This window comes from Oryzias melastigma, linkage group LG13 (genome assembly GCF_002922805.2).
Source record: "Oryzias melastigma strain HK-1 linkage group LG13, ASM292280v2, whole genome shotgun sequence".
Lineage (NCBI taxonomy): Eukaryota > Metazoa > Chordata > Actinopteri > Beloniformes > Adrianichthyidae > Oryzias > Oryzias melastigma.
In genome coordinates, this window is record NC_050524.1 from 22,067,395 (window position 1) to 22,091,605 (window position 24,211).

Genomic DNA, 24,211 nt, shown 5'->3' on the forward strand with positions numbered 1-24,211 from the left:
TCCTGCCCCCTTTGTACTTTTCCGTTATCTCTGTGCCACACATGCACATGTTGACACAAGCTGTGACAAAGTAGTGCAATGTTTTCTCATTGCTAATAACTGCGCTAATGCAGTGTAATGCCTGGATGTGTGTTTGGGTGTAACAGTTCAGCAAGTGTGCGATGCGATCAGCAGTTAACACTCGCCTGGGCTGCTTGAAATTCATATGAGCATACAGGGAGCACAAGAGAGTGAATATACAAGCACACACAGAGGAGCCACGCTGCCAGGTCCATGTAATGACTGCTGTTGCTCAATATTTGACATTTAATTATAGTGTTAGCTCAACACTGTTACTTGTAGGAGGGAAACATATGTGTGGATATTGGGTTTTACAAGTAAACTAGTTTTTCTGATGAAACTGATTCAACTTTCGGTGGATCTACAGGAGATGAAGAAGACCTCTGTTTATGAATTAATAACAGCTAGCTTTGGTATTTCATTTAAAGCAAAGGTCCCCAACTTTTCTCAGGCCATGAACCGTTTTGATGTCAGACAATATTTTCAAGGACCGGCCTGCACGTGGCTGAAGTGTGTGTGGTGTGTGAAGGGTGTTCAATATTTTTTGTAGTTTTTAGTTTCCCTTAACTTGCAAGAAAAAAGTTTGACTGAGCTTGAAACAGGTGACGAAAAATGGATTATTCAAATATATTAATTATTAAATGTGAATCCACCTTTTGAATAACTTTATTAGCGGCATTCTCGTAACATTAGACAGCTGGTTGCTGAATATTATGCACTATTAATATGGTCAATGGCCAGGGTCTTCAACCTTTAATGCAAATAGAGCCATATGATCCAGTTTCTTGTCAACTATAATCCACCGAGAGCTGCATAGTCCTCACCTCAAATAAAAAATAAAAAAAAACACTTAATGTTTTGGTGGCCATTAAGCCATTTATTATAAAATATTGCTTTAAAACAATCTCTACAATTGAATTATTCTTTATTAAATTAACTTTTACTTTGAAAGCAGCTAATACAAGTTCCTCTCAGCTGCAGAAGATTTAGTTAAACTTAAATTGCAAAAACGTCTTTTCTATCATTGTGACTTTGGTGTTCCTTCATCCTTTTTCCTCTTTTTACAATTTAAAATTAACACAACAACTTTGGCGTAGAATACAAGTATTTTTTTAAACCAAAATAAATAAAATAATAATAGTAATAGAGATAATAATCCGCTCTGATACCTTTTATCATAATTTTGCTCAGTTTTCTTAAAAATCTAATCATAAATAACAAAATGTAATTAATTAAAGTTAATGAACCAATAGAACAAAACCACCATTTATTGATTTTTTTTTTTCATTTTTTCTTAAAAGCCAAAGAGCCACAATGGAGGGGAAAAAGAGAATGGGACTCCAGAGCCTCAGGTTGCAGACCCCTGGTCGATGGGAACAACTACGCATGTTTGGAGTAAAGACTCCTGGCTTTTGTCGGTTAAAAACATCTTTCTACTCTACTTCCGCTTCCTATCTAGCTCTTTTCTGCTAAAATAAAATTTACCCATATATATATATCTTTTTTGTAAAATTTGTTAGCTTGGGAATTTTAATTAAACAGTTAGTGTATGGATTTTCGACCTTTTCAACCGAGCAACTTGGCATATTGGAATGAGTTGAATGTGGAGAGAATCCAGTTGTTTTCCAAAATAAAACTTCCTTTAGATATAATAAATAAAAATAAAAAAATAGGTCATGTTTTGTTTTTCTCTGTGGCCCAGTAAAAACTTTCCCATGAACTGGTGCTGCCCAAGGCCCGGGGGTTTGGGACTACCGATTTAAAGCTGCATCTTTACCTTCAGCAGACCACACACACTTGCCTACACAGGATAATAAAAAACTCTTTCAGTTTAATCTCCAGACTTCGGAATTCAGTGTTTTCTTATCTCTCGCGAAAGTCACTTTTGATAAGTAACCCACGATAGACAAAATCCATGAAGTAGTCAACTTTCTTTTTTTTTCCAATAATAATTTTTTGTTTTAAGACTTTAAGACCTCTAACTACACGCTCTATATACTTTTCTTAAAAACACATTAGCATTTTTCCACTTTTCTTTCCTGTTTAAGCTCTCAAAGTTCAAACTTTTGAGGAAAAATAGGTCCAGTATTATAGAATAAAACCCAAGATCTGATCAAGATCTGATCGTGATAAATGTTGCCAGCTGGACACATTCTGTACAGGAGAAACAGCATGAACGAGATCGATTAACAATAGTCTACAGCCAGTCAGGAAAGAGAGCAGAACTATCTGTAAAATAAAACAAAACAAGAACTGAACAAAACTGTACAAAAAAACCCACGAAACACTCTGACTGTGAAATGTTATAACCACGTTATAGTGAGGTATCACTCTAAACAGCAAGAATTAAGGCTTACATTTCCAAATGGGAGATAATTAGCGCACATATAAATGATAATAATGTGAAAAATATCAATAGTAATCCACTGCGATTGATCAGATCAGATAGCATCTTTATTAATTCCAAAGAAAATTCAATAGTGGCCAGCTGTTTGCATTCAGCAATACTCACACATCAAATAAATGAATTAAAAATACAATAACATAATAAGTGTCATTTGTTCCCGTGTGACTCAGTAATGAACCTGCAACCTGAAAAAAAAATGAACTAGGCATTTTACTGTTGGACTAAACTGGATTAAAAAAAAAAGAAAAAAGAAAAGTAAAATAGAAAAATCATTAAAAAGAATTAAAGAAGCCTTTGTTTAACCACTCCACACCTATCAAAGAGTCTGCACTAAAACAAATATCAGAGATTGTATATTTTAAACTGAATAGCTTTGTCTATTATGTGGCTGGAGCTCCAGAAAATCCAATATTTGAATAAAATAAATGTACACTTATATCAGTCACTTTGTGTTTGCACATTTGACATTGACTAGAATGTCTTACTCACTAAAACAGAACTGAGCAAAAGTGAGGTCAGTACTTCCTCATGGCAAATCTCCAGAGTACAATGAGTAGTGTTGGTTCCGTATATGTGCTGAGTGTTTGTTACCTTAAAAAGTGAGCGGCAGACATATTCATACACCATGTTCTTCAGGTTGGCCTGCAGAGCAGCAATCCGGACTTCTGTGATTCCGTCTTCCTAAAAACACACACAGATCCTTAGATTTAGAGTTTTATAATTTAACATATAATACGCTTCATCTACATAAGGTTACCTTTCCCTTTTAAAGGTTAATAAATAATAACTACGACATATGGTGAGTGTGTCGTGTTTTTGGTTGTTTTTCTGAAGACATTCTGTTTATTTATCCAAAAACTTCTGAAAAGGAGTCAAACTGTCGCAGCAGTCAGATGCTGGAGCTCTGTACAGTATGAAGTGAGACTCATTTGAAGTTATGAATGAACTCCCAAAGGGGCCAATCAGCAATCAGGAGTCTGTTATGTCAGCCAGAAGAGGGTACATTTCTCTTTCTGATCTCAGGAAGCATCTGGAGCAAATTAAACTTTCTCATGCAAAACAACGAAGATCCGAACAGGAGGAAGTTGACGGATCAGTGCACCTGCTCTGACCACAAGTGAACCCCCAGACATGGAGCTGAGCTGACACACATGACACCACCCAGTGACGTAGGGAATGAAAGCTCCACCTCAAAACTATACAGTGTGAGTGGAGATGAACATGCTGCGGTTATCAGTATTATGGATGCAGATGGATAATGGAAGTATGACAGGCGATGACTGGTTCGATTTTAACAAGAAAAGAGCTCAAAGTTTACCATAGAACATGCAGATGTGCATTTCTATTTATTCAAGAAGAAACAGCAATAGGTCCAACTGAATCTTTTGTTATGCATTAAAAGTATTGATTAAGAAATAAAGAAAATAAAGAAAATTTGTGTTGCCAAAAAATATATATATATATATATATATGTTTATACACACAGTAATCCCCCTTATTTGTAGGGGTTAGGGAACTGGAGGCATTCAAGAACACAGAGAACACCCCACCGGTCCAAACTCCTCAAAAACACTTCTGATCATGCTTTGTAAAACATTTATTACAGAACATTGAAGTGTTGCTTTTTTTTTTATTCAGAAAAAGACTGTACCGCAATGACAGCGTAGTCTTGTTTATGACATAGATAGAATAATTCCTCTGTGCCTTAAAATCATAAACGCGCATGATTCCTCCTTCATCAAAAACAAAAAACCTGCTTCAAATGATATTTATCCTCCAAGGATTTCTTTCTTCTGAGTCAGCTGATGCCATTTTTCCATGCAGGGGGATGGAGAGAGGAGGGGGCGTTCCTCTTGCAAAGGGGGAGCATAAATATATATATATATATATATATATATATATATATATATATATATACACACACTATATATATACTTGCAAATAAGACAGCAATTTATATCTGCTAATAAGATTTCTCTAAGTGAATAAGCATAAAAAATTACTTTAAAAATGATAACACTGCTGCTATGAACCTATAAAAAATGTCCTTTTCAAGTCTTGCTATAATACCGCAGCTGCTGTGCATTCATGCAGCACTGGGATGGAAACTGCAGCAGACAACAGCAACAGCAAGATAGTTCATTTAGTTTCTAAAGAAATCCCCAAGGGAGCAGTTTCTTTTTGCCAAACTCTAGACAGATGCAGTATATAACTGATTTTATTTTGCTTAGAGTTGACGTATGAACTCTAAGCACAGAACACAGGTGTTACTCTATAGGGTTCAAGTGAACAAAAAAAAAACAGTAATGTTTTATCGTTTCTGACACAATAACAGTTTGCTTTGGCATGAATAATCCTAATTTCATCAAGTTTCATACATTTTTTTAAATTATAACTGTATATTATTGATATGAAATGTTTGCGTATACCAGGTACATTAGTCCCTCATAATTTAAAAGTCTCACTCTGATCATCTTTTGATCAATTGTAAAAGAGTTCCCAGTTTTCTTTTAGCCATGAATATACAATTTTTAGCTAAGATTTAAAAAACTGCAATTTTTTTTAGGACAGAATTAAGGAGTAATTCTTTCTAAATTTGCAACTGAGCTGTTGGTACGGAGCAACCCCGCTACCTCTTCTCCTCGCATTTGCTTGCGGCCTGCCCAGCGTGTTTTCAACATCACAAATACATTCTTTTTCAAGCGGAATTACTTCTTCTGCTACTGAATCATAACGATTTGCATAAGGAAATGCAATTTTAAGATTCATTTTCATAAAGTGCCATTTATCATCAGAAAAAAGCCACTAGAACATGTTAAAAACATGTTTTGCAAAAGCATGACATAGGAATCTGTAGGATGCATAGAGATCAAGTGACTTCTGTAAACCACAGTACACAGTACCTATTCTTACTTATACAGACAACTAAATTGAGGCTTCACTAAATATGGTGAAGTTGTCAAAAATGTATGTTTTCTAATGTTAACGTTCGAAAAAAGTTTATCTTTATCAATCAAAACAAAAAGAAATGACTTTAGTCCAGTGACATGTTTTTGTGCAACTCTACCACTATAGAAGTTTATGAAATGTGCAAAAAAATAAAGTGTAAAATTATTGAAAAAAAAACAAAGATATATCCCTGCAATAGTCTTTTCCATAATGTTTGTGTTTCCAGTTACCTTTTTGGCCTGAAGAGCCCTTTGGAAGAGGCGCAGGAAGGAAGCCAGGCTGAAGCGGTACATGTTGTTAATCTTTGACAAGTCCGTGATGACAAAATACATCTTGCTGGCGCTCTCTGCGAGAGGTAGGTAAGCATCCCTCTCCTTAAATAAGAAGAATAAAGAAAACAAGAAAAAACAAAACAAAGCAGATAATATGAGCTGACAAAGAACGAGAAGGAAAAGGTCATCCTAAAGAGAGGCAGGAACCTCGTATGCTGCAGTGACGTAAAAAAACAGTCAATGACAAATAAAAAGAAGAATTGTATTTATTTAGGCTCTAAGGAAAAGCAAGAGGTGCACAACAGAACCTCAAAACAGGGGAGAGGTGATGCATTGAGAACCAGAGAAAAGTGAATCACTGCTTCTGGTGAAACACTACACTCTAGAGGATCATGTTGTAATGCATCAATACATCCATACCCATTCACCTGAGATATCTGTGCTGTGCCATCACTCGTCAATCCACCAATCAGATCTTTGTTGCCAATTATAGAAAATAATCCAGCACCACGGCGGTGGGGATGAACTCTGAATGTTTCACTCAATAAGATTTTAGGAAAAGAGGCTAAAAAGAAAATCTGTATAGCTTTAAAAAAAAAAAATCATGTGCATGTGGGCTTAAATTCACAGAATAGAATGTGTGCCGTTCTGTTTTCCCAGAGTCCCTTATCTTCTTCATCTCTAACTGTCACTGCCTGTTCTTTGTCGTGCGTGTCCCTCCGCCAAGAGCCTCACTTGCATTTGCTTGCCGAAATATTCTTTCCCTCTTATCAGCAATGTCAGTGAGAGTAACAATAGCTGTGAAGCAAAACGTCTAACTAAACCAACTGCTTCCAAGTGCTCTGATAAGGCAGAGCTATTACACTCTAGTAATCTGCCATTTTATACTGATTCTCTGGGAATTTTTCAGCCGCTGCAGAAACAGTTCAGCATGTTAAGCTGGTAGACTGTTAAGTTTCTAGCTGGGTAAAGTTAACAATTGTTGGTTAATTGTATTTGAAGAACGTGTGAGAGTGAAGTGAATCTGCTAACTTTTTGCAAACTATGTCATTGATTTTTTTTAACCTCCTACTCTTTGGTCTTGAGGTTTTGAAGTTTAATCAGTTTCTTGTGCAAAACTATTTAGACTAAAAATATAAAAAAATAAGATTAAAGCACTAATAGTTCTTATAATATTTATTCATTTCATAATTGACCATATAATTGGGATGATGCCCTTCCTCGGTCTTAACTTCTGATGATGGACAACTTTTTAATAAACAAACTCCGGCAAAAATGTACCTCACTGATAGAAAAACTCCAGATAGTATTTTTGCTTGTTTTTGGCAACCCTGCTACAGATTTGATCCTGTAGACAAACTGTACCTGGTCCAAGGATGTCTGCAGCTTGTGTGATTCCACCAGAGACTCCTGGATCAGAGCGCTGCTCGCCTTCGTCTGGTTCAGACTGTCGATCAGCTCTCTGTTCTCCAGTATATTACCTTGAGCTGTCGCCAGAGTCTGTCATGGGGAGAAAGCGAGCAGAAATGAGTTGGTACTAAAGGGGTGGAGGTTCACATAACGGGGCATAAAGCATGCTGCTGTTTTGTTTCTATCATGTTGCTAAAGTCTGTGATCTGATAAATGCTGCAAGAGAAATCAATTCTGTTTGTGCCGCCTCGAGTGAGGCGCAGATCTCTTTTCCTTTAAAAGGCATTTATTAGGTGCCACGACTCTCCCACTCAATTCTGCAGAATCTGTTCTGTGAAAGGAAGTGATAAAACGTATTCAATTAAATTCAAGTAAAGTAGATGAGAAACTAGCCGAGCATGGAAATGTCAAGTCTAATATGCTACTACAATTCAAGGATAATTACATGTTTAATACTACTGAAGCACTGACGGGCGGCTTTTGGCATCGTCTGAAACGTGCTTCAGCGTTCCCGTGTTTGCATTTTTCTTTTCTTTCTTAATTCTGCAATTTCTTAAGCCAGTGACCAGCCACACCATGCATGTTATTGCTGATCAGTTGTGAGCACTTGCAACCTTTATGTCAAGAACACCCAGCTTTATTCTTTAGTAGCTTTTTATAAGTGAAAAGTTTTGTGGAATTCCAGGCTGATTTAGAGACTCACTCTGAAGAAAATGGTGCTTTTAGTGTTTTTAAGTGCTCCTGTGGCATTTTTCTGATGATAGAAAACATATATAAAGAAAATTAAGCTCTGCTCCATTCTGATCCATCTACTTGCTGACAATAGATTCATAAACATCCATTAACGTCTTTATGAGATGCCATCTGAATCAAAACTGAACAGCTCCAATAGTGTTTGTCATTGTTTGTTGAATTGCTAATTTTGGGTTGGGGTTGTGAGGGGCTGTAAGCTAGTGGGAGAGCGCATAAAAAGATGGGTGCTGGGAAGAGGGGGGCGGGTATACACCGCGCCAATAGTACCGCCCACAACTCAGAGGGGAATTTCTAATGAACTACTGCTGATAAGCAAAAACTATGTCCTCGAAAACAGCACAATTTTTTGGATTTTGGCTAAAAATGACATCATAAATAAAAGACAACTGAGAACGCTTTTAAAAGAGATCTAAAGACGATAGAATTAAAACTTCAATATCAAATCTGACGGCAGAAACCTGACCAGCTGGGATCAGGAAGCCGGTCCTGAGAGTGCATGTTTGCTTGTTTAATCCAAATACCGAGATGGTTCCTCGGAGGGTTTGTTTTTGCAATCTCTGACTGCATCTGAGAACTGGACTGAGTGAGTGTGACGTCACTCATAGATGGTTCACTCCAGGCTCCAACCAAATGAGGTCAGTTGAGTCGCCATTTTTCACAGTACTCATGTTGCTATGCTGGAGCAAGACATCGTCAGTGAGCAGCAATTGGTCAGCGTTGGTCAGAGTCAATGTTTCTATGGTCGCCAATCAGGAGCAAGCGTATAGGAAGTCCATACACCTACTGCTTGAATGCAGGCTACACCCTACAGTCTGTGAAACGTTCTGAACGTTGGACGTCGGGCCAGAAGGCACACCTACTATTATTGAGGCATCTGATTGGTCAGTTTATAACTGGAGTAGCTCCCACTACAGAAAAAATATGAAAAGAATGATTAGAATTATCAAGAACGTTAAAGTAGCAGAGCAAGAATAGTTATTCTAACAAATAAACAACTGTGTAATAGCTGTTTATTTCTCTATAGAAGTCAATGGGATTTAGGCTTCTTGGAGCCAGCAGGTACTTCCTGTTTGGAATGCCAGGGGGGAGGGGTCACTCAGTCCAGTTCTTCTATAAAGTCAATCGTTATGATCTTTAAAAGGAACACTGAAAAGCCACAAATTTACAATCTGTTAAAATATACTGAAATATATTTTTTACTTCTTTAAAATGAGACAGAGCCGTATTTAAGGAGCTATTTTGATTAATTTTTTAACTTTGCAAATACTATCATTTATATTATCAATGACAAATTAGGCAAAATTACAGTTTTTAACCTATAGACTACTATCAGATAGTTTAAGCAGTAATAATAAATACTAAAATAAATATTTTTGATGTCAATTTGAAAATTTGTTTACAAAAAAAATTAAAGTTATTTTTACTTTATGCAAAAAAAATGTGAAAAAAATCAAAGTGAAAATAAAAATTAAACTTGGTCCTTTTACATGAAATTTATTGGAAAACAGTATTTCTTTTTTTTTTATAATTTAGTCAAACAGCAACATTAAGTAGTCTCTTTGTATTAAGGAAATATTTTCACAGCAGTATATTAAATTAAAATAAAAGCACAGTCACTAAGGCCCCCCCCGACAGTGCATTGATTGGGGTGAGTGGGGCTACAGGAAAAAAAGCTCTCCTCCAGCACCACAGAGACACGGATCGATAAAGAGCAGTGGTCCTCTTGGCTTCGCTGGAGCGCTACATCAGATAAGTTTGGCAGGAGAAGTGATCACGGCGTTAGCCACTGCTCCTGCTCGGTCTGAACACAGTCCACTACGTTCTCATGAGGGAAGTGAGTGGGAGTTAGCAACAACAAGGTCTGCAGTCTAGTGGGAGCTAAGAAATCCAAGCTGGCAGAAAATTAGGTTTCAAAATGATTTCCTCACACGTTGCATCATGAACTTGTACAGAGTAGACCTTCACTTAAAGTTTACCTCCAACAGAGATTCTTCCAACTGAGCCAACTGTATCTTCTTATCCTCTTCCTGCTGCAATAATCTCGTTTTTTCTGTCTCCAGCTCCGGCTTCTCCTGCTGGATGGTCAAAGCTAGAAGCTGGTAGACAAACAAACAGAGTGATGTCCAGCAGGACTACAGATCACATGGAAAGAATTAAATGAAGGACTATTGTGACACATTTAAAGCCTTAGTCACAGACTCTTTCAGGGGGGTTAACCCATACAAGTGAAGGGTCATAGAAAGGAGTGACCACATTTTTAGGGGAGGGCAGGTGAGTCTTGCAGTTCCCTTGACACCTCAAGGTCATGAAAATGGAACATACTATTGAGGTGCTTGTGGTAGATGTATCGTGAAATATTTGCAAGGATACCGTAAGGTAAACACACTTGTGATGTAAAGGGGATGTTGTCATACGATGTCCTTATGCCACACTGGTATTAGTAAGGTGGAAGTACTGGCTCCTACCTGATATACTTACTGTGTGCATGTGTTTTTCTTACTGGGAAGGAGGGTCTAAAGGGCAGGAATAACCAGTTTTATTTAGTCTGTTTAGTTTAGGAATTAGCTATTGTTTATATTTTAAGACAAACCTTATTCTTCTGTACAGTTACCAGCATGAAGCCCAATGAGGCTATTTTTTTGTGATATTGGGCTATATAAATAAAGTTTTCTTTTAACTTCTTCCTAGCCCTTTTTGAACACTATTTTGTTGTACTTGTTTTTGGTTGCTCTTTTGCTGATTGTTTCTCATGTTCTAAATAGTGTTCAAAATAAACTGAAACTAAAACTGAAAGCAAGAAGTCTACAACCTTGATATCTAGTGAGGCATGCCCCATTTTCCGCCCACAAACAGCTGATATCCACCTGTAAGGGCTGTTGTGACTTCAGCACCTCCGACTTGAACCCTCATCAACTGGCTGGCCTTTCACAGTAGGTTGTGTTTGTGTTGTCATTTGGTACCTGTCCTTTCAAGCCGGCCCTGGTGGTGGTGAAGTTGACCTCTGTAACCACCGAGGCAGCATCAGGAGGGATGAAGGGACTCGGGTTTCGCGTTGCCAGAAACAGACGGAAGTCCTCGTTGTAATCGATAACTTTGTCTCCGATTTGAACCACGTATCTGGGTCCTGTAGGTGTGTGGGAGTTCAACACGAAGAGACTCACTTAACCACATTTACTGTTCCCCTTAGACTTGGAACTGCCTTTAAGGCCCACTTAAACTCTTGCCGTCTTTCCTCTTATTTTTCCTTTTATTTCTGTCTTCAAAATCTGCAGTGCAGCACCGCCATGCTTCTCGTCTCCCCCTCTTTTTTTTCCATCATGTTCAGCAGTTTACACTTTAAGTGGATAACTTGCCCTTTTGAGCAGTTCTCCTGCCCCCACTCTTTCCAATTCAGCTTCACATCGACTCTCCCTGGATGCTTCACAGACCGATGAATCACTCTCATTTTCACAGGTACATTTTCAGCCGGCGTTGGCAGGTGTGTGATTGATATGCAATTATTTAAACTCAGGATTTAAAATACCAATGATTATATCAGAACCTACTAAATTGTTCTACAGAAATATACAGTTTATTTTGGCAGATCTTTTCCTTTCTGTTGCTAAGCAGCACTTGCATTGGCTTACATTAGTTTATTTAATCTACAAAAACAGAAAAGAAACAAAATCTAACTGAGAGACAACGTATGGTGAATATAAACCAAAACTATTTTTTTTTTTGGGGGGGGCAAACAAGAAAAGTAGCTAACATTTGTTTTTATCTCTTTTAGATACTTCATAGGCTACATTCTGTATGTGAAAAAAACAAATGTGAAGGTGAAAATTTGAATTGTTTGAAGGAAGGAGCTGATAGTTTTTACCGCAATTCAAAAAATGTTTGGTGAATGAAACAAAATATGACATTTTTACTTTCTATTCATAAGTCAATTTAGGTTCTCATTGATCCAGGCGATGTTTTCTTGAAGTTGAGTCATAGCATCTGGACTTAAAGTCTTCTTTCTTGTAAAGTTTCACCACTAATCCAACTGGCTTCATCAGTCTGAGTGGTGCTGGGTTCAAGCCCAGTGGGTACCCACCTGGAGGATAAACGTGGGGCTTGAACCCAGCCCCACTCAGACTGATGAAGCCGGTTTTATTAGTGATGAAATGTTTCAAAGAAAGACGACTTTAAGTCCAGATGCTATGATTCAGTTTCTATGTAAGAAGGGAAAGCCAAAAAACTCAACTTCAGGTTAAATGCAAAGAGTAAAAATAAGTATTTTATGAAAACATGAAAATAAACAGGCAGCAGTCGAAATTTATTGGATGTAAAGCAACAGCAATAAACCTGTTTAATTGGGATGAAACAAATAAGGTAGGCGGAGTCTTGTGTAATCCCATCCCCCTCCCTTAGGCCATATATCTAAAATGTCATTAATTAAGAGTGAATATTCTTTTAGGGAAAAAATACCAAAATTATCATGTGGTAATTGACAGTGTGAGTGTGTGTCTATACCTTGGGCTATTAGGTCTCTTCTCAGCAGTGGGTAAAGCACAGGCTCTACACCATCCACCTCCTGGATGATGAGCGTTTTTCCAAATCGAACAGCGAGCTCTAAGGATGTCATGAAGTTGTTATCCTGCAAACGGCAAGGACATAAACACTTTTGTCGAGATACATTTAAATATTATTGTATTATTCTACCTGGGATGGATCTTTGTCTGGACAGAGCAGTGAAATCATTCAAATAAACACATCATTTTTCAGTTAAAAGTTTAATTTATTTTATTCTTTTTGTATAAAAAGGCCCACGGTCAGCACGGTGCAAGATAGAATCTCACCAGGAAGAGAAATTACCATTGACTGTTCATGAGAACTGAACTGAATGACCCCTATCCTGTTGTTTTACTAATAAGAAGTCTCTGCAGGTTCAAAGAAAACCAACAGACTTCTAAATAAACAGCTATTTCTCAGTATTTATATTTTTAACATGTTCTTGATTATTTTATTTTATTTAAATATATTTTTCTGTAGTGCAAGTAATTCAGGTTATTTTCTGACCAATCAGATGCCTCAATAAAAGTAGGTGGAGCCTGCTGATCCTCATGTCCAACGTTTAAAATGATTGACAGATTTGTGTAACCCACTTTCAAGAGGAGAGGTGTGGACTTCCAACAAGCTCACACCTGATTGGTGACAGTGGTTGCCATAGAAACAACTTGGACTAATCACTGCTTACTATCGACGTCTGGCTCCAACTTGACGGCATCCATAATCGCGAAAAAAAAGGAACTTCACTGCGTTGGAGCTGGAAGAAAATGATTTTTTTTGGGATGACCATTAAACCCATTAAACAATTTAATCTGGCCCGCCACATTGGAATAAACTATATCAAAAATCCATATTGATGTTTAATATTTCCCTTTAAGTTTGGTGTCTCCCTTTAAATGGTGCATCACAAATAGACTGGCTTTTGTTTAGGTGCAGAAAGTTGTTTTGTATTCATGTTGTGTTGGAAGATTTGTGTTTTTCATCTGTGTTTTTTTGGGTCAGACAGTTATTTTTCTGATCATTCCAACACAATATACACACCTTTTGTAATCGTGTGTGTGTTTCCCTGAAGACATTAACCAATTGGTGCAATTGACACTAAAATAGGACCAAAACTCACATTTTTAAATAAAAAGAAGTATATTTTTGTTCAGATTCCATGTTGTTTTTCTCTGATATGAGGTCGCTTACCAAAACACTTCAAGCATCTGATCTGTTACATCTGCCAAGTTTGAGAACCCTTTGTGGCCTACGAGTCAAAAAGTTTGCCCACTCCAGTCCTATCAGGTTATGGTTTAAACTACCAGCCTCTAAAAGAACAACCTGACATTTATTATAATGAAGGAAGCAGCAACAAGATAATACATGTGGAGCAACCAGAGTGTGTCAGATATGTCCTGAAGAAGATACTCTATCTACCAAATCCCTTAGAAGAAATGTTTACTTCCCAGGCTTGATGGGTTCAGACTTGTTGACTGATGTGAAGAAAGTGTATCACCTATGCGCAGGAGTGTTGAAAGGAAGGTGTTTACCTGCTGATTGATAACCTCTAGTCTGTGCTCCTTGAGATGTGTCCGCAGCCACTCTGTTGCTCGGGATGATGGGTCGATCAGGAATGGACAAGCAACACTCTGGGAAAAAAACAGTCAGAAAACTCTTCATTTTAAGAAATCCACAACAATCAGTTGAGTGTGTGAATGTCTTTCAAGTATTTCACAGCGTTGAAGCAGTAATAAGTTACAACTGCAAATTGATTTCTACTATAGTGGCATTATACTGAGCATCATGGAACAAAGGATCTTTGTACCATATTTTTCCTTTTTTTTGTCTCTCTTTTTGTACATGGTTGTATCACACATACAGCAATCATTTAAGTCTATTCAAAAGAGAGTTTATTATGAATAATTGCTATAAACATCTAATTTGAAAAATAAAATGTCACATTTTTATATTTTCAACTTTTTAAAAAAAACTATAAAACTGAGCCTTCTTATCTTTAAATATAACGATAATAAATTATCTTTTCTCTCAGCACAAGAAAGTTGTTTTGATATTTAAATGTGATAATAATTCTTTAAAAAAAAGAAACACAAAACGTGTCACAGAAATGTTGTAGGAATATTTTTGTTAGATACATAAAAGGGGATGTCACAGCAAACCAAACACTTCACCAGCCTTTCTGATTGCAGAACGGAGGCTTTGCTTGATTACCATACCATACATACCATCAATGGTTGCCATGGAAACCATCACATCCACACATCAAATCAAGGATTCCAGAGTAAAGAACTCAGAGGTTTAAGAAACACTACAAATCTTAAAGACACACAGATGCTAGAGAGGGAGACGAAAAAAAACCCTAAAAAGAACTAAGTGTGGGCTTCAGGGGCTGAATGATGGAACTGAGTCTTACCTGTACTTTGAGTGCATTGATCTGATGGCACCAATCATGAACAATCCAAAAACAAAATGCAGGCAAAGGTCAAAAAGAAAGGCAGAAGTCTTGGTGCAATCCTACTCTTAAAATGGTTTAACAAAACCATAAAGAAGATGTGAACAATGAATACAACAAAGTGAAACTGTGAAATGTATTAAAGTGGGGGGGTGGAAAAAAAAGTGGCAATGTTTGCAGATGATGTTTGGATTTTTTGCCTGAAAACTCATTAATTGAGTTGATCACGCTGCTGTTAGACTGTTGGAAAAGTATCACTAAACAAATCTCAAACACTGCCCATCACACTGATAATAGTAACCACTCTTCCTTTCGTGGCCATTTGGTGTGTTCTGCTGCTTACCAAACAATTGAACAAATCATAAAAAATCTGAGAAGTGTTCAAACCTGCAGAATAACCAATGCGTTCTCCATGGAGAGGTCATCTGACGGCAGACCCTGACTTTTCCAGATCAGCTGTTCGCTCTCAGAGCAAAGGAATGAGCGCAAGTCAAATTCTGACAAAAACACAAAGGAAAGTGTGTGTTAGCTTTATTTTAATCAAAAACAGATCTAAATTGTTTCGTTTTTCTTCTTCGGACATCTGAGCACATTAGTCTAATGAAATTGGATTTATTTGTAATTATGTATAACTAAAAGGGCTCCAAGTTGTAAACATGTAATGTAATCAGTTACTATTTTGAGAGTCAACTGAAACTTCCAAGTATTTAAAAACATAATAACAGTGTGCTGTGTGGTGTGTAGGTGGTGGCATTGGTGGAGGAAGACGAGTCCATAAATCTACATATGCCGTTTGAGCGTGTTAAAAGTAGTAGTAATGCATTTACTCTGGAGCCCGGACTGAGACATCCACGTCTCCAGGCAGTGTCTTCTCCTGTCTTCAGAAGCAGCAGAAAGATAGGTGATGAAGGCGGAAGCCAGTAAAGTCCTGAAAGGAAGTGTGTCCAACTCGGTCTTGATCTCAGACATCTGAAACAGAGTCACACAAGAGAGTGTCGAGTCAACAGGCAAGCTGGTGAGCAAAACAAGGAAAACAAAAGGGTGTTGTGAGGATTTGAGGGGATCAGGTCAAAAACTCAAAGAAATAAAACAAAAAAAGGAGAGAACACCACATGACAACTGTGAACTTCTAAACAAGCTTTGCTACACATCGTTCCATCACTGCTTGTTACTCATGAGCAGAAAAAAACTTTATTTGAAGCAAGTTAAAGAACATCATCTATGAATACGCTAAAAGTAGGATTCCTAAGACTTTATCTCCTGATCAAAATTCCTAAAGCTGCATATTTGCAGACATTTGAATAGTTTTTTAGCAGACAGCCTGTTAATATTATAATATCATTGTTTTTTACAGTGCTGGTATCCACAATCAATCCCCCTCTTTTTATTCAAATTTCCTGCTCTTTTCTTTGTTCGGCAACACTTTAGTCACGTGCTCTATGTGTGTACCGCTAGCATACAGAACTGTTGGATCGATAACACCACTCTCACTTGGACGGTCAGACACTGTGCACCTCTCCACTAGAATCAGTTGGATTTTAACGCGGTGTCTGGACAGGTTACTGGTTTTACCACCTTTTTTTTTAGACGATTGACAGCATTCATTAAAAATAAATGTTCTAAATGTAAAGTTTTGTGTGTGATTTCATATTGTGATTGTTCATGGATAATAAGTGGTCAGCTAATACTGTATCTAAATAAAAAAAAAAGTTAATTCCAATTAATCATGATTTATTAAGTTTAATTCTGCTTTTTTTTATCAATTCCAGGCCCTAAAATAAATATATATGGTTTATTTTTCTTTACAATATTTCTTTTAGGATTAAAAATTGTATTTTCAAGTTTAAAACTGCTAACATTTTCTATATCAAATCTACAGACTGGTTTTGCATTCTCTTTTAGCTGACACTGATGTGACCCCATATCTCTCTCCTCCATAGTAAAAGTTAAACAGCATGAGGACATTGACATAAAGCAGTCTGGAACTACAATGGAGGATGTAAATGATGTTAGTGCCCCTGCATATGTATGTGGGAATGTAGGAAAATACGTGAGCAGAGAGTAAACGAGCTCTGTGGTGCTGGCCTTGAGTGTGCACGTGTGTGTGCATGTGTGTGTGAGCATGAGATTGAGTGTTTTAATTAAGGCGCAGACAGATGCTGTGAAGAGGAGTAAAAACAGCCGGAGGGGACCGGGGAGCAGCCGGATTCCTCCTTCGGTCTCGTACACACACATTGGCGGACGGACCTCCTGTTGCTCCGGCATGGTAAATGGACTCCCTTTGGAGTACATTTGTAAACCCTCCCACACCGATACGCACATCAGCAGAGCCATAAATCAAGCTACCTGTGCATTCCAGCGTGTGTGTTCTCCAACCAGTTGTGATATGAGCTGCTCGGCGGCGGTGATGGTGTCTTGGGCTTTCGTCACCTCGGCCTCCAGCTTAGCAGCCTCTGCAGTATGACACTGAAACCTCGGGGGGAGGAGGACAGGGGGGTGGATATCAGTAATTAAAAGTGTGCTTTATTGCAGGACCATTGGGGAGTTCTGAAAATGATGTGCAGATCCATGATTATTTAAACACAAATCCAGCTTCCACTGCACATTGAGCAAGGCAGTGATGGAAAACTGCAGTTTTAAGAAGTATTGAGGTTATTTTAAAAAGAACTTTAGCTAATATTAGACCTGATAAGAATGACTTTCTGTCACATGACTACATTTGTTTACCAAAAAAACATAATAAAACTGACACACAGTAGATAAAATAATTAAATACATCAGTCTCAAAAGTACAAAAAAAAAATCTACTCCTGCAATCATGTGTCCTTTACTTTATCTTCTCAGAGCAGATTGATTCTACACTTTAACTCAGATCTATATGAAGGCAGAAAGGAGCGTTTATGATGCTCTTTCCTGAAGCAAGTTTGTGGATTTACCTTATTACTCAGATATTTCTGTGTCAGAGGTCTTTGTTTGAGTAGTTTGAGGCCTCTTTCATGTTTAAAGTTTATTGATTGTATCTTTAGGTGGTGCTAAAGTAATTGAGTGTTCCCTTGCTATAGTCTCACTGTTTCGCAGATGCTTGCCAGAGTTACAAACATTTAGATTTTTAGTTTTCCCTTTTAAAAAACTGGACCTATTTTTCTGCAAATGGCATTTTTTCGTCTGCTCCTAATTCACAATGATTTAAATAAGGAAATACTCAGAAATGCTGTTTTGAGCTTAATTTTCTTATGTCCTCGTGTCCTGAGAAATGTGACAAGAACATGTTAATTTTCATTAAATAAGGGTCTTAAATGTGGTTTAGGAAGAACCAGATTTAAAGAAAAAAATGTTCAACTTGAGAATAACTAGAAGATCCATACTTCTCTTTCAGCTTGTTGACTTTGGCTCCAACATTGTTCAGCTGATCCTCAAGTTTGTTCTTCCTACTTTCAGTTTTTCGAAGATTTCTGGAGAAGCAGAAAAGAAAGACACAAGAGTACAAACAAAAGCAAATATGAGACGTAATCTTATGTTTGGTACACCTCAGTATATATGAGGCTGAGTGTATTTTTCTTATACATGAGCTGTATTCTGAAACCCTAGAGTCACACGTTCTCTCACAAGTGTGAAATCTTGATGAAGATCATTTTTTATAAACTACCTACCATGTCGAAATAGATAGAAGATTTAGTATGTACTACCCTAAATCTTACCAACTATTTGTATGAAGTTTAAATATCTTAATAAAAGACAAAATTAATTACTAGTAAACTTTCAATACATCAACTTACGAAAATAAATTCTGAAAATAATTTTATCTTGAATAATAAAACATTTTTTACTTTATAAACTAATTTCAAGCAGAAGTTTTATTTGTGATGGTAAAAACAGATTTGATTTAGAGAAACTTTGAATTTGAATACATTTTTATTGTATAAGGACAGATATAAAAACGTAGACATACTGTAAATAGCAGTCTCATGCCCATATCATAATGCTTTTAGCCATATCTAGTTTTGTTTTAGTTTTCTTTTACTAACACTTTTAAGACAATTGTATGTGTATAAAATGTGTAATTCCAGTTATATTTTAGGATGACTATAGTCTAGAATTAAGGACAGTTGGACTATTGTAGTATTTTTTTTATATATTTGGTGGAAAAAAGTGTATAAATATACCTACTACAAAGAGTATAATACTTGTTTTTTAGGACAAACATATGGAGCCCGTAAAGGGACTAAAGTAAAAAAAAAAAAAGAAGTACTGGTAAATTTTTTTAAGTTATTTTTTCCTAAAAATTTAAGTTAAAATAAAAATCTAGTTAATGGCTGGTGTTTACTCACCAGATAGTAACTGGTGTGGACCAGTTAGTAACCAGTTTTTTTTTTTATTATTTCATTTTTTTGACATTATTATTTAGATCTTTAGAGAAAAAATAAACTTAAATTTTTAGAAAAATAAATTTTCTTTTTACTTAAATTTTTATTTTTTTTCTTCACGTTTTAGAAAAAAAAATAACACGTAACTTCAATTTTTAGGAAAGAAAATTCAGTTACTATCTGGTTGGTAACCAAAGTTTTAACTAGTTTTTTTTTTTACCTTTTGTTGCTCTGACAAACGCTTATTTTAAGACAAAATATTTCCAATTACTAGAGCACTATACCTAAATGTTATAGTTTACTGTATAATGGGGTTCAATTTACTCTCAAAAAGGAAGGACACAAAAACATATTTTGAGAAATCTTAGCGAAATAAATCTTATTTGTTCTGTAGAATAACTTTTCACCTATAACAACATGTATTTAATATTTTTAATTTTCTATTTGTCTTGAGAATGACACGTTTTTCAGTGTGTTCTTACTCCAGAAGTCCAGCTTGCTCTTTTTCCAGTGGTCCTATTCTCTCGAGGACAAAGGAGTATTGGACGTTGGCTTTGACCCAGGCCGCCAGAGGAGCAGCTGCGGCGCTCGCACGCTTTGCATTCTGACAGCAGTAATGGTATCATTTGTCAGAAACAACTCGGGGTTAAGCAGTCACGGTGCCTTTTCAAATACCAACACGGCCAAAAACACATAATCAAGGGAATTCACATCAATATCTACAGTAACAGTCCTCCTCCTGAAAGCACTGCTGCCTGACCTTGGGGTCAAAAGAGGCCTTGTTCCTGTTGAGCAGCTCTTCCACGCTCTGGCGAATCTCTGGAGTGATGTTCCGGGCATCAAACGTAGCGATGTCCTCTCTCACACCACGCTTGGCCAGAAAGCTGAAGAGGAGAACCCCACAGAGTGAGACTTTTCAATGTTCAAAAACAGCTCTGAAAGAACATTTCTGACAAACTGTTTTAAGCAATAATCCCATTTCTATTTACTCAGAGAAATGGACTCAGATTAGGTGAATGTTTAAAATCCAAGCCCCAGAATTCCCCGTCCATCCTCACCTCTTCATGCTGACCCAGGTGGTGTCAAAGATGCCCATCAGTCTTAGTACCCCCTCCAGGATGTCTCTGATGACATCAGGGGGCATGCGGAGGGAGCGGATTTCAGACAAAGCTTCAGGCTTGATGTTTCCAACTGCTCGCTTTGCTTCATCTACCAAAGGCTAGAGGGCAGCGAGAGAAGAGGAGGAGGACACGGCCAGCCAAGTGAGGGAGAAGCACAGATGGGATTGCAAATGTGGGGAAAAAAATAAGGTTAGAGGGAATTTTTCTTACTTGAACTTCTTTTAACTCGTCTTCTATTTTGGCTTTCCTTTCTTCAATCTTGGACACCTCTACCGCCATTTTTTCCTTGATTTTTTCCATCTCGGTTTTCTGGTCACTGGCGTTCTGGAAAAACAAACACAGCTAATGTTCAGTGCTCGGAAATACCATCAACAAAATTCCCATCATGAAAATCCCAACAACTCAAAAATAAACTGGTTAATTATATAATACAGTTGTGAAATAATTAAGGCAAAACATCTAGTTTTCTGAATGTTAAGTTCTATCTCTAGCAAGTCTAAATAGTTGATATGATAATGAAGGTTGAAAACGACCCTTCATCTCTTTGTCTTCCTCAGTGTTTCTACCATGCTGGCTCAGTCTGCACAAGTCATTTTACAGCTGCAGACAAAAGCCATGAATCTGTTTATTAATTATCACTGAACACTGTCTAATTTGCCATTTTACATCTTTATCTTCTCATCAACCCTCTCATTAACTAACTAATAGAACATGCAATTTCCAAAATGAAAAACTGAAAGTGGTGTTCTTCTATAGAGCCTTCTCCACTGAGCGATCGTCTGAAATTCAAAGTGAACCAGTCAAACATAATGCAGTGGAGATAGAAAGTTTGGGTACCACAGGTGAAACGTCATCAGAAGAAAACCTCTTCTACATCCTCATCACAAAATTCAACGTTTGAAGTTCGCAAATGAACATATAAACAAGCCTGATGCATTTTGGAAACAAGTTCTGTGGACCGACGAGGTTAAAATGAAATATTTTGGCTGCAATGAGCAAAGAGCTGAGCGTAGCAGACATCCCAGAAGTCTGAAAGAACTGGAAGACTTTTGTAAGGAAGAATGGATAAAGATACCTCAAACAAGAATAGAGAGACTCTTGGTTGACTATAAAAAGTCTTTACAAGCTGTGATGCTTATTTTGCTTTCTATTATTTTGAAAGGTTAAATGATAAAATAAAGCTATTTTTTTTTACATGTTAAAAGAATGTCTCATCTGTAAACTAACACCTTTAGAAGATTTTTCAATCTTTCCTTAGGTTCTTTATGCACAATAATAGAACATTTTACCGCAGGTGCCCAAATTTTTTATCCCCATTGTAGATCCTTTCAATGCTTTTTTTTTTTTTAAACGTTAACAAATAAAAACAGATGACTGTCTGTCTCTGGAATTAAAATGGCAGACTCTTTGGAATCACTCAAGTCATCTGAACCAGGACCGGCTCATTTTTGGTGGAAAATTGATCTACATTTCCCTTAAAACAGGTTCACACATGAAACATTCTGGGAAAATTAGAGATAGAGAAATATACTGAGTGAACTGTTTCTTCCTGATGTTGGAAAAAAGACACTAAAGAAATAAGACGGCACTGCTAAAAATAAAATAAAATACATTTTTAAAAAGTATTGTGTTGGTCCCAAATAAAAGAAAGAACACAGCAATAACTTCTGCAGGAGCTTGTTACCACCACTGTAACAAACCAGACAAACCTAAACCCCCCAGAACTCATGCGGGTCAACCTACCAGACTGGGACTGAGACTTAAGATTCAAATAAAACTATTACTGACTATTACAGTGTGGTGAAATTAATTTGTGTGTCTGTGTCCATTTGAGAGCTGGGTAATATAGAGAAACGGCTGAGAGATTAAAAGGGAAACTCAGAATGACGTCCTGCAACCTGTGGCGCTGCTTCTTCACCTACTAGCTAAAAAAATAAAAATAAATATGTGCATCTCATTTAAACATAAAGACTCCAGAACAAGTCTGTTATGCTCCAAAACATGGATGAGGAGAAAAAAATGACTAAAAACATCCTGTCCTGATGCAGAAAATTCTACCACCACAGCCAATTTTTGGAATTAATGAGATGATGCTCAGAAATGGTAAAGATGAAATGAAGAAGTTTTTTTGACAGACTTTACAGGCCCAGGGAGGCAAACACCTCCCCCTGCCAGAGGCACCAAACCGAGACAAAGAGGAACGATAAGCTGAGGAAGGCTTGAAACCCTGCAGGAGAACGTGAAGCAGTCCCAAACACACACAAACGTGAGCAAACACACACCTGCATGGAGGTGGTGATTTCCTGCAGGGCAGCATCTGCCTCCTGTTGTTTAGTCTTCAGCAGTGCACTTTGCTCTGCAGCCCGCCTCTTCAAATCATCAACCAGCGCTTTGGCCTCATTCAGTTTAGACACACCCGCCTGCAAAACACGTCAGAGCACAGAAAGAAGAAAAGGGCTTTTAATATAAAAAAAAAAACAAAAAAAAACAAGAATACATTCATTTGGTAGTCATGAAGTTACAACTTTAGACAAAGTGTTGGCAGATTTCAATTGAAAGTTCCACTCTGATCTTCTGTTGATCTAATTTAAAATCAATGCTTTTAATAAGGAGTTTATAGTTTTTAGCCAAAATCAAAAAACCTGTTTCTGCAGAGTAGAAGCAAATCATTAGAAATTTACCTCTAAGTCTAAATCTACCAATGGCCATAAATGGGATCAAAATGACACTTTATTAAATCCACAGCATGTTTTGTAATTCTGGAGACATTTTACCTGCAAATGTTGCTGTCTGGTTGTCAGCTGGTTTTTCTTACGGCTGTATAAAGAAGTATACACGTGTAAAAATGCCATGTACTGGCTTGGTGTTGCCCCGTGTTCTTTACACGATTCATGGACCATGAGGAAGAAGCGGCACAGGTCTCCATGCTCGGACCCTGCAGAGGAACAAGCCCGGACCAAAGACATGAAGTCAAATCTCTAAGACCTTCAACAATACAGTCAACAGGGTTTGGACAGTTTCTCAGAAATACAAATCTGCAACTGAACCAATAATGGAAATTATATCTTTATGAGAAAATGACATTTAGACATTTATGAAATCAGAGAGTTATTAGACAGTTAATCAACAAAAATAATGTAAATGAGACAAAAGCAGAGCATTGATAAAAGTACACACCAGAGCTTTTCCCATCAGTTGCTTTTTCTCTGACATTGATGCCTCCATCTTCTGTTTTTAAGAGGAGCAGCTCAGGAATCTGACATGGGAGAGAGTTGAGTTTACGAATAAGCAATTAGGATTTGATCTATAGGCCTGAGAATATAGTAGTGATTTTTTAACTCTTATATTGTGTTCAGGTCAATATCATCTCACATTTGAAAACGGGTCAATTTTGCCCCATAAGGGTAAAACAACAGGCATCTTTCTTAATTAAACATACAACATGGTTAAGCTGAAGGTCTACAGTCGGTGCTAATCTTACTGCAAGCTCCCTTCATTCTTGAGGATCTACAGCGGAGCTGCTTTAAATATGTAAAGTCCAGATTAGCGTACATAAATCCAGCTTTATATTCAAATCATTATACATGTATAGAACTGCATTCTCAACCATCTGAAGGTTTTTTTGTTTTTTTTTTGGTCTGCTATTACCTTCTTCATGCTGCTTTCAGACCATCCCTCCATCCACTGAACAGAACATTTGCGGTAAAAAGCTGGGTTGCTCTCACAGTTTATGGTGAAGTTTGAGTTGGAGCAGTCCATAATGAGAACAATGTGGAGGTTCTGTCGGATCCCTAAAGAAAACGGAATTGGATCAATAAAAACATGATGGACTTCTTATGGGAAAATAGAACGATTTGTGACATTTATACGCTATCAAACACATCTCTTTCAAA

At 37.1% G+C, this 24,211-nt stretch overlaps 1 protein-coding gene across 1 annotated transcript in view; it reads right to left on the reverse strand.

Annotated features, from left to right (window-relative positions):
* Positions 1–24,211, reverse strand: part of LOC112149163 (cytoplasmic dynein 2 heavy chain 1) — a 108,980-nt gene that overhangs the window by 42,126 nt on the left and 42,643 nt on the right. Inside the window, exons 57-75 of the mRNA XM_024276666.2 lie at positions 23,967–24,109; positions 23,496–23,574; positions 23,093–23,253; positions 22,601–22,738; positions 20,529–20,642; positions 20,256–20,416; positions 19,958–20,081; positions 19,680–19,801; positions 18,199–18,285; positions 17,180–17,306; positions 15,661–15,802; positions 15,221–15,330; positions 13,914–14,012; positions 12,346–12,469; positions 10,812–10,975; positions 9,828–9,947; positions 7,054–7,188; positions 5,647–5,790; positions 3,059–3,148 (exon numbers count right to left, since the gene is read on the reverse strand). Coding sequence (XP_024132434.1) covers positions 3,059–3,148; positions 5,647–5,790; positions 7,054–7,188; positions 9,828–9,947; positions 10,812–10,975; positions 12,346–12,469; positions 13,914–14,012; positions 15,221–15,330; positions 15,661–15,802; positions 17,180–17,306; positions 18,199–18,285; positions 19,680–19,801; positions 19,958–20,081; positions 20,256–20,416; positions 20,529–20,642; positions 22,601–22,738; positions 23,093–23,253; positions 23,496–23,574; positions 23,967–24,109 — 2,384 coding nt within the window. The remainder of the gene's footprint in view (positions 1–3,058; positions 3,149–5,646; positions 5,791–7,053; positions 7,189–9,827; positions 9,948–10,811; positions 10,976–12,345; positions 12,470–13,913; positions 14,013–15,220; positions 15,331–15,660; positions 15,803–17,179; positions 17,307–18,198; positions 18,286–19,679; positions 19,802–19,957; positions 20,082–20,255; positions 20,417–20,528; positions 20,643–22,600; positions 22,739–23,092; positions 23,254–23,495; positions 23,575–23,966; positions 24,110–24,211) is intronic.